The 10373-nt window shown below is 59.8% G+C and overlaps 2 protein-coding genes across 2 annotated transcripts; both read right to left on the reverse strand.

Annotated features, from left to right (window-relative positions):
• Positions 1-1796: 1796 nt before the first annotated feature.
• AAT1.4 (amino acid permease) lies at positions 1797-3641 on the reverse strand (the record flags this gene model as incomplete). Its single annotated transcript, XM_001567150.1, has 1 exon — positions 1797-3641. The coding sequence occupies one exon, from the start codon at positions 3639-3641 to the stop codon at positions 1797-1799; it is 1845 nt and encodes a 614-aa protein (XP_001567200.1).
• A 3783-nt stretch (positions 3642-7424) lies between these two features.
• On the reverse strand, positions 7425-8852 carry LBRM_31_2050 (protein kinase-like protein; the record flags this gene model as incomplete). Its single annotated transcript, XM_001567151.1, has 1 exon — positions 7425-8852. The coding sequence occupies one exon, from the start codon at positions 8850-8852 to the stop codon at positions 7425-7427; it is 1428 nt and encodes a 475-aa protein (XP_001567201.1).
• Positions 8853-10373: the final 1521 nt, after the last annotated feature.

Genomic DNA, 10373 nt, shown 5'->3' on the forward strand with positions numbered 1-10373 from the left:
TGCCGCCATGAAAGAAGGCTGAAAGAAGAACATGTCGCGGGCTCCTGGGTGATGGAGGCTCGCGGGCTTTGGTTCATTCACTCAGGCTTCCAGGTCTTCCCTTTCTCCTTGTAGCGCCGTTGCTCATGAGAACCTCAGCTGTACTACACACAAGGTTTTACAGAGATGCACACAGCACTGCCAAAGGTGAGGTCTTTCAGTCTTGTGGCGTTCACCAAGTCGAAGGTTGCTTGCGTGGAGCTCACAAGCCGCTTCATCCTTCACCGGATGAAAGTTGATCGCCTTTTGTTCATGTTTGTGTGGCCAAGTCCCTTGATGCTCTCCAGCGATGGGAGTCTGTATTCACAGCTGGAAGTCTTTGGCGAGCGTTGCGAACGTGAGTGGAAAAGAGAGCCCAACATACGGGGTTGGGAAGAGGGGATGCACAGAAGTGGGATTACAGAGAGGAAGTAGCTCAGCCACGTTGCGGTGAGAAAAGAGGGCACAGCAGAGAAGGATATGCGCAATTCAATCGCGCATACCCGCCCGCACTCGTCATTGTCCCGCCCCCCCCCTTCTGCAGACGTGAGCAGAGGTGTGGGCTAACAGCCGTGTGCGACCGCCACCGTCCCCTTTCACCACACGGAAAAGACACGCGCATTGCGGCTCACTTCTTCTTTGCGCTTTTTTTGGGTGCCTTTTTTGATTTTTTTTGTTTTTTTTTCTTCGCTCGCCCTCGTTCGGCATAAAGAACTCCGGGGGGGGGATGTACAACACGCCGACAGGGGGCTACGAAGAACACGAAATGGGGGAAACCCGACACTGAGGCCTGTTAAGGAGTGCCAACATGCGTCCTCCTCTCTCTTACACACACACACACACACGCACACATGTGGAGAACGCGATATGCACGCCGAGTAGACTTTAGAACAGGAGAGAAGGAATCAAACTATCATCACCACAGCCCAGACAGCCCACCATTACACACGCTCACCCACTCCACCTCCGCTTTTCTTCTCATTTTGTTTTGTTCTGAGAGGAGCCCCAAACCGATTCCAACATCAAAGGCAACGCGGTTGCAACTTACGGCATCGTGTGGGGTACGCGAGGTCGAGGAAGTAAGACGAGCGGCATCCTAAGGAGAGATGAACAAAAGAGGCGACATGAATGAATACCCTCTGCGTCCCATTTTTCTCCCTCCTTTTAATCTTCTTACGAACAGACTTACGTGTTCACATCTTATCTGCAACAGGCAGAAACAATCGCGGGCGGGGGTCGAAGATATTCAAGGACCGGTCCTCCGCACTTCACCCGTGCGTACCTTTTCGCTGGTCTACGCACAGCTGCTACACGCCAAGGGTGAACGCATTCGGATTCTCGAAAAGAGAAAAGAATAAAGGGCTGACAAGCGCAGTTGAATGAGTGGCAGCGCCTGTGCGCCGCGAAAGGAGCGCCGGCCACAAAGACAAACGTGTTGCGTCCTTTTTAAGTATCGTCACGGGAAACTACGCGCACATGGAGAGGCGCACATCCGCCTAACACCCCCTCCACCCCCACTGAAACGCTTTCGCTTCCCTTTCTTATATTCCACGGGAGTGATAGACCCGCCCACCTGGCTGCCCACGTACGGCGGCACATCGAACAGAAAAACAAAAGAAGCAAAACAATAAGTACAGGGCGCTATCAGTTCTCTCTTAGATCTTCCTTGGCAGCCTACCCCAAGCCGCACCGTCGGCGCGGCTGCACTTTCGCTCACCAGCACGAGAAAAAAAAAACAAAAAAAAACGCAGAGGAAAAACTAAAACTTCACTACGCAATCAAATCGTTTCGTAGATGGTGCCGGCGGTGCCAAATACAATGCCGACAACGCCACAGATCAGCAGCAGGTACGTGTTCAGGTACGTGAACCAACCCACCTGCGCCACCGTGAAGCTACCCGAGTACATGACGAACAGCGCGGGGAAGACAAAGGCGATGAAGCCGCCACTGATCGCGCCAGCAAAACCGAAGACGGTGTTGATGTTCGGGATGAACAGGCCGCACAGCAGCGACGCGACGGAGAGGGCGAGCACGACGAGCAGGTGCTGCCAGAACGGGATGTTGTCCACGTACGTCGTGTCCTCGGTGGTGTTGTCCACGTACTCCTCGTCCACGGAGTCCTCGTTGAGGGAAGTGGACGGATTGCGGTCCTTCGTCGCCTCCGCGGGGCCGTGGTTGTTGTCCGCCCCGACGAGACCGTCGGACTGGACGACGGCGATGTCCGCCATGGCCACGACCGGATTCGCGCTGCACTGGGCGGTAGCAGCGGCGCAGCCATCGACAGCGCCGAGCTCCTCCGCAGCGCCTGCGACCGCCGCAGCGGGGCGGTTGCGGTAGCGGTGCTGGAAGCCGATCAGGTAGTACAAGGAGTTGCGCGCCGCAATGCCGAGCAGTGCGTAGGCGACGCACAGCTTGACCATGATGCCAACGTAGGCGATCATGATGTCCACCTCATCGAATGGGTTGAACATGAGCAGCAGCGACTTGCCCAGCAGGTTCTTGCTGCCAAAGTCAAGGTAGCCGAACACGGCGACCAGCAGGTACAGCGTGCCGCACATCATCATGCCGATGAACGCTGCCAGCGTGTAGTTCTTCGCCGTGCGAATCTCCGGCCTGAAATCCCAGAAAACCTCGCACGCGTTGATCTGACAGACGTACGCAAACATAAAGATGCCCACGGTGTGGATTACAGAGTTGCCTGTGCGAAAAAGAAACACGGTATTGTGCTCCAGCTTGTCATCATCCACTTGATTGCCGGACAGCCGCACGTGCTTGGACGTTTCGGGCAGTCCGTGCCGGATGCTGTGCACGACAGCCATAATGACGAAGTACACAATAAACATCACCGCGAGAGCGGAGGCGTAGCGGAGCGAGTCGACATGCTTCGGAATGAGCAGCGGCAGCATCACGAAGAGCCAAATGATGACTGTGAAAACGCGGTTGCCCTGCGTGGTGGCGAAGAATTGGATCGCGCTGTTGTCGGGGTGCTGCTTTGCCGCACCGGCGAACATGGGTGTAATGGAGTTGCCGGCGCTGATGACGTACGTGACGCACCCGGAAAAGCCGTAGAACCAGCGAATGAACGCGGCCCAGTAGGAGAAGGCGTACTTTCCGGCCGGGAAGAGCCAGCGCGCCATGCCCTCGAAGCTCTTGATGCGCGTATTCTGCGCCGCGAGTGCGAGGATGTACATGGAGAACACGGAGAAGTACGTGATGACGATGAGGTAGAGGGTGGCGAGAATGAGACCTGCCGAGTCGGTCGCCGACGGCAGACCAAGGATGCCGGCGCCGATGGACGCACTCGCCATGTTGAAGGCGGCGGAGAGAATGCCGCCAGGCGGAATGATGGTGCACACCGCCTTGATGACGCCGTCGCGGATGCACTGCAGAACACCAAGGCATCCCGTGCGGCGCGGCTGCGAGTGCGACGGGCGTTGGAAGCGCTGCCCTGCGCGCCGCGCCTCCGCCGGCAGACTAGTCGTGCTCGTGACGCCCACCATCGTCACGCTCTTCCGCGGGGAGTCCAGCGCGACACCTCTGTGGCTGCTGATGCGGTCGGGGAACTCCTCGCGCTGTCGCGTTCGATGGTGGTGGGGAGGCTTCACGGATGGCTGGCTTGACATTAGTCCCCACTCTCTTGGAATGGAAGACAGAAGCGAGGGAGGGAGGGGTTGGGGAGGAGAGGGCAGAAGACGACGCTGGCTGCGTCTCTACCAGCAGATGCGCTGAGGGCAGAGGAGAGAAGAGGCGGTGAGAGAGAGAGAGGGTTGGCCAAAAAGACAGCCGCGGCCCGTGCATGAGGCGGTGCCGAGGAGAGGGGGCGTGGGGCATACAGGCGTGTCGCCGTGTCGAGCGGAGGGAGGGGGGGGGCGCAGGGATACTGGCAGCGGCGCTGGAGAGGGTCCGCAGCGAGCGGAGCAGAAGGGGAAAATGGGGTGCCGCAGAGAGGACACACTGCCGTGGCGTAGCGTCGCCTGCTGGCTTGTCTGAAGCCGCATGCGCTGCTCCGGAGAGGAGACGACTTCGTGCGTGCGAGCCCCAACACCGCCGTTGAGCTCTCGTGCCCCACGGGTCTAGCCGCGCATTGCTCTGCCTTGGCTGCCTCCGGCTCGATGGCGTGGGACAGGGAGGCGGCGCGGTGGGGAGTGAAAGAGGGGCCGCTGCTCCAACATCTGCCGCACAGTACAGCGGCGCTGAGGAAACGCCGTGCATGCCCGCGGGGAACAAACCTGCTTGGTGTTACCTCGATGCGGCGCCGTGAGAGCCCCCTCCAGCCCACCTCGCGCTGTCTCTTCACCAGCTTCATCCATGCCAGCACCGTTCGACTCGCAGCGCCAGCGGCGCAGGCTGGAGAAACGCTGTAGCATCGCGCCCTACAGCGGAGGTCAAGACGGCCCCGTAAAGAGCCACTGTTCGAAAGAGCACGGGCACTTGCCACGGGGCTGCAGCTCTCCGCGTCTCTACTCAGCACCCCCACCCCCGCACGTCGAGCAAGAGCCTCACGGCGCCTTCACAGAACCCTTGCGATGCCGCAAAGCGCCAGAGGGGAGACGGCGACAGCGCGCAAGACGCTGCGCGAGCCAGGATCGCCAGCCTCGGATCTCCGCACCCTCCCACTGCTTAAACAGGCGCGCAAGGGCGGGGAGTGGCCGGAGAACGAGCACGCACCGACTCGCGCTGCATCACATCACGCCAACGCACTCGCACAGCAGGGCTCGGCCCCTGGCGGCCAGCTACAAGCTCCCGCGCCGCCCACAATACACAGAGGCCCAGCCACTGGCACACTAGCGCATGCCGGGTGTCTCCAGGGCACCCGCGCCCGTAGCGCCGCGTGTCCGCCTGCTGCTCGGAGGAAGGGCCGAGCGGTACGGCGCTGCAGGCATATGCGGCGGCACGTGCGCGGCTGCGGTGAGCGAGTCATGGGCACGCGCTATGTGTGCCTCTCGGCCATCCCGGGACGAGACGAGCGCTCCCCGTGGCCGCATGAGGGGGAGGTGGGAGGCATGTGCGCTGTTGCGCGGGTACTGAGTAGCCGATGCCATGAAGGGAGGGGGGCCAGGAAGGTGGGCGAGTGGGGGTTGTGTGAGGCGAGGGGTGCGCTGCACGCGTTGCCTTGCTTGCTTTCGGCTGTGGCGGTAGGCGGCGTGCGTGTGTGTGTGGGGAGGGATTGGTGCGCTTCGGTGATGGCGGCCAGCGCTCCCCGGTGGCGAGGCAGCTGTGCTCGCAATTGGCGTTCTCGGCCTCCGCTTGTTTGCGACTCGCTGGACTGCGTGCGGGCGCGCGTCTCAGGCGCCGCCTTGCGCTCCCAATGCGCTGCGGAGGAGAGGAAAGCGGAGGCACAGGGAGAGGTGCGCCTGGGGCCGCTGGCGCTCGACACCGCCCTGAGCGCAGAGAGGCGAGAGAGGAGCAGGTGCCTGCATGCGCTCGCCCTCACCGCAGTGGCATACACTCGTGTACACGCCGCCGCATGCGTACCAAAGCACGGATCGTGGGTGGGGGAGATCCACGGGGGAGGTGTGAGGCGGGAGGGGGAGGGGCAGGGAAAGGCCCGTTGCCCCCTCCTCCACGCCAACGCTCGGGGTGGGGTGATTTGTGCGGCGCTGCTTAATGAGGCCCTTTCAATGCACACGTGCTGCCATACAACACGAGTCCAAGTCCACTCTGCCCGGCCTGTCGCGGGCGCATCGCGTCGTGCGAAGCGGCACTAGACACGCGTTACACCACTGCGCCGACTCAGGCACCTGAGCACGGCCGCTGCCTCAAACACCACCCATCCGCCTTGCAGTTCGCCCCACAGCCGCTCCCGCTGTGCCGGCCACCACCTGGTGCGTCACTTGCGGTGGCGCAGGCCCCCCGCGCCAGTGGGCAGTGGGGCCCGATGGGACACGTTCGAGCCGCACTGCCACTCTGCCCATCCAATGGATGGCGCAGACGTCCTCACTGCCGCAGGCCGCGCCGTCGAGGACATGAGCGCCGGCATCCCTAGCGATCCGTTGCTCTGACCTCGTTGCGTCGTAGGTGCCTCACCCTCTCACCGCCAGAAGTGGCTCGGCGCTGCCAGGGAGAGGGAGGCTGCTTGGCTCACCCACAGAGTGGGGCACTGGACCCCGAAGACTACGCAATGAGGTGTGTGTCCCCTCGGCATCGAGGCATCACAGAATTAAAGAAGAGTATACGTGTGAAGGAGGGAAGGAGCGGGAGGCATTAACGACGAATTTGAGTCGTCACGGAGTGATGCCCTTACCGAAGTGTAGAGGAAGCTGAACCTGCATGGATGTCCTTCGGGGAGGGGGGGGGCTAGTGGGAAGGAAAGTGAGAGCAGGAGTTGAAGGATGAAAGGAGAGCAAAAGAAAGAGAGACCCGTAGAGAACGAGGGGAGCAGGACACCATCACTGAAGAAAACGAAGCTCGATACAATTGGATGGGGAGGGCAGCTGCATACTTCGGCCTAGTACGTGTGGGGGAGATGGCGCAGGCAGAGTAGAAGAGGGTGGGGGACGGGGGTCGGCCTTCACTGTGTGCGTGTGCATGTCTTTTTTTTGTTGTTTTCCGCTTGCCTCCTTTGAGTTGCGCAGCAGCGTTTCCTGCGTGTCGAAGAGGGGGTCCCACAAAAAAATGACATGCGTCCAACGGTGATGGACAGCAGCAGAGGAGAGGGAAAATACTGAGCACCCTCCCCCCCAGAGAGAGAGAGAGAGAGTTGTACGTGCAGAAGAGCACAGGGGGAGGCACGATCAAAAAGCGCTCCTGGGCAGCGAGAAGGTTTACCTAGGGAAAAACATAGTACACACTGAAAGGGGGAGGAAAAGATAGCGAGGGCCTCGTGAAGCAAGCGGACATGCCTCCCTTTCCAGAGAGAGAGACACACACACACGCACGCCAGCAAAGAGGTACCGGAAGGGAGAACAGAATAGACTGAGTTAACTGCTCAGCTGCAGTGATTACGGTTTGCAAAGTGGATCAAGTCAGACGTGAAACAACAGAGAAGTGTAGGGATGTGCAGTATCGAGAGAGTTAGACTCCTTTCCTTAATCCCCCCCCCTCTCTCCTCCTGTGGTCGTACGCACATCTGTCTCTCATACACAGTGAGCCGGGGACACATTGTCGACGAGACTGGCGCCAACAGGTTGCCAACACGAGTGAAACGAGAAATGAAAAACACCAGACGCCACGCTGTACACTGACAAAGCGGCGATGCGCACATAGAAATTGAGAAGGAACAGTTCATCCACGACTTCTCCACGCTGGCCTATATTGCTTTCCAAGACGCTACCACACCCCAGGCACAGGCCACATGACGTGGACGTCATGTAGATGGAAGAAACGCTTGCGAGCTGGTCCAGTGACACTTTCTACTCGACTCTCGAGGGACGTGTTTTGCGTACCAGCCCATAAAACTCACGACTTCAATCACATGTATCATCGTCGGAAGTAGAGACAGCCAATTCGTCTTCCTCCAATGTGAGCCCAGCCTGCAGCAGCATTTCCTTGCTCGTCTCCCGTACTTCCATCGCAGTGGGGCGCTCGGAAGGGTCAAGTGAGAGGCAACGTATGATGGATTCCACTACATGTCTGCTGTAGTTGTCGACCACATCCGAACCTCTCAGGAGATCTACATTCACTACGACACGGCCCTGCACCAGCGCATCGCTGAACGGCTTCCCGCCAGCCTTCATTAGCTCTGCGAGCTCTGCTGAAGTCCCGAACGACTGGCCGTCCTCGCAGGTGGCCCACTTCCAGCAGGGCTCCTTTGTCAATGCCTCGACAGTCGAGAGTCCAAAGCAAAACATGTCACACTGCGGAGTGGGCAGAGCGCCAGTGGCCATTCGTGGACTTATGTAGCACGTTTGATGTACGTAGAAGAGCTCGCATGCCGCTTTCCTGTCACCTGAGTGCCCAGTTAAGCGGCACTTGCCATCCGCGCTAACGAGGACGTTGTCGAGGCACACGCCGCCGTGCGCGATTCCCCGCTCGTGTAAATACGACAGAGCGGTGAGGGCGTGAAGACCGAAGCGGTTGATGGTCACCGCCTTTACACGTGGATAGCGGAAAATGAGCTCACGCAGTGTGCCGCCAGGGCTGAACTCCCAGATAGACATCATTCCACCCTCGATTGACTCTGAGAAGCCAAGACAGAGCAGAAGGTTTGGATGGCGCAGCTGCTGGTGCTTCTCGAACAACCGTCGCGCCGCAGCTTCTTGGCATGAGCTGGGAACGAAGATGGGGGTAGCGCTGCGCAGTGTGTCCGACATGGGACCCAGTGGCGCATCACGAATGGCTTTGGCTACAACAGGATGAACCTCACGATACATCAGGTAGCTAACGGAGCATAGCGCTCCAGCAGAGCCCAGCGCCAATACTCGTTTCTGCCACATAGATACTGGGGTGGACTTGATGTCGCCTCGGCGACGCGCAAGATGCCATTGCAGCCCATGCTGGTCCCGTATCCACGCAGGCATCGAGGGCACCACAGAACGGAAGGTGCTGGTGCCGTCTGGCATAGCTAATACATAGCGCTCCCGCACATCAGGAAACCGCTGCCGCGATGTCAGCGAGGGGCCGGTGCACTTCTCTTCCCTCGGGCGGACCTTCTGAGGCACGCCCGCGTCCCCTTCAGCGTGCAGAGGTGCGCGCTGGCACTGCGCGCCGGTCTCGCTGCCCGGCGGCTTGGTGTCGCGTAGCACTGCGTCGATTCCGAGCGGACAGAGGCGCGCCTTGCACAGCGGCTCCGTGATGCGCCACCGCACGCGGTGCTCGCACTCGCGCACCAGCCGCACCACCTGCTCCGACACGGCGCCGCCCGTCGCGGCGCTGGCAGCCGCCTCGCGACGCATGCTCGGCGAAAAGTTGAAGTTGATGAAATGCGGGAGGACCTTTCGCTGAATCTACATCGAGTGTGCATCGATGCACTGAGTACCAGCAGCGTAGTAATCGGCCAGCTTGAGCACCGCGCAGCTACTGTACCTACTCAAGATGGTAGTAGGAACGATATGTGCGCTATATGGTTGCTTGGCAGGCGTTGTCAGAATCAACGAGAGCATGCCTGCCATCGGGTACACAGATTAGGTGTTTTAGAGGGTGTAGCTGTTGGGAATAGGCCCGCTGACGTGCTTTGTGGCTCAATGACGACGTCTCTGTTTAGGCAGTTGACGGCCCCTCGCAGCTGGGCTTGACGTCACCACGAGCCCCTCCAAATTGGTTGCCTTTGACGAACTCGTCCAGGGCTGCAGAGAGTTGCTCGCGCCCCTTCCAGCAGCAGCGCCATAGCCTGTCAACGACAAAGGGGCGTGACCGCTGCTGCTATTTGGCGTGTACGCTCTGCACCCTCCTCGTAGCGCCCCACGGACGCCTCTACACGTTCAACATGAGGGGTGTGCCAGCTGTCTATCCCTTCTACCCACACGCGCTTGCGCGGCCGAGGAGGCGAGAAAGCCCTAGACGAGAAATATAGCGCAGAGGGTCAGGATGTAAACATCAGTGCAGGAAATAGACCACCAGAACACACCACAGCTACCACTGCACTTCTTGTTGGCTAGTAAACCGCCTTCATCTATCACCGAGAGCGGTGGCGGTGCCTGTGAGATAGAGTGTCAGGAGGAATGTCCGGGGTAGGTTGTGCCGCGATGCTCTGGGACACTACAGTCAGTCTCGTAGCCCCCTGTGAGAGAGGGGCAGAGGAGCGTGAATCAGGTTAGTGGCGTGGTCGCTAGATACCGGATTCACTGCCAGTAGTAGTGAGAGGGGTGGGTGAGAGTACAGTGGTCGCTTAAAAAGAGAGCCGACAAACAAAGCGCCACACATGAGTGTGCGACAGGGGCAACTGCAAGAGAGAGAGAGCGACCGCTGTGGTACACCTTAGTTGCACACTCGCCAGCCACGGCCTTGAGAGAAAAACAAAAGGTCGCTGAAACAGTCCAACAACAAAGTCGAGGTTAGGCAAAGAGTGCAGTGATGGAGGGGGTTGCAGGGGGCAGGCGTATATATGCACAGACATACCCCCCTACTCTCCACAGAAGGGGGAGAGAAAGTGGCGTTGGGGGTCTCACCTGGTCACCAGGGGACGGCCGTGCACATACACACGTGAGTGTCCGGGGAGCACCTCCGGGCGTATGGCGATTCGTTCTGCCTTTTGGTCGGGTACTTCGACTCACGAGGCGGTAGCTAGAGGCCCCTCCTCCATCGCGAGGCGAACGCGGGCGTTGCGAGGCGCAAGTGAAGTGCGGGCGAGATGAGCTCAGGCAGGAAAGCGAGACTTGCGGCTGCCAAGGGGGCGACAGCAGGGAGAGAGAGTTAAAGGCGAGGGCACCGAGTGGAGAATGCCACCGACGAGGCCATTAGGGGCCGCTGCGGTTCCG

This window comes from Leishmania braziliensis, chromosome 31, assembly GCF_000002845.2.
Source record: "Leishmania braziliensis MHOM/BR/75/M2904 complete genome, chromosome 31".
NCBI lineage: Eukaryota > Euglenozoa > Kinetoplastea > Trypanosomatida > Trypanosomatidae > Leishmania > Leishmania braziliensis.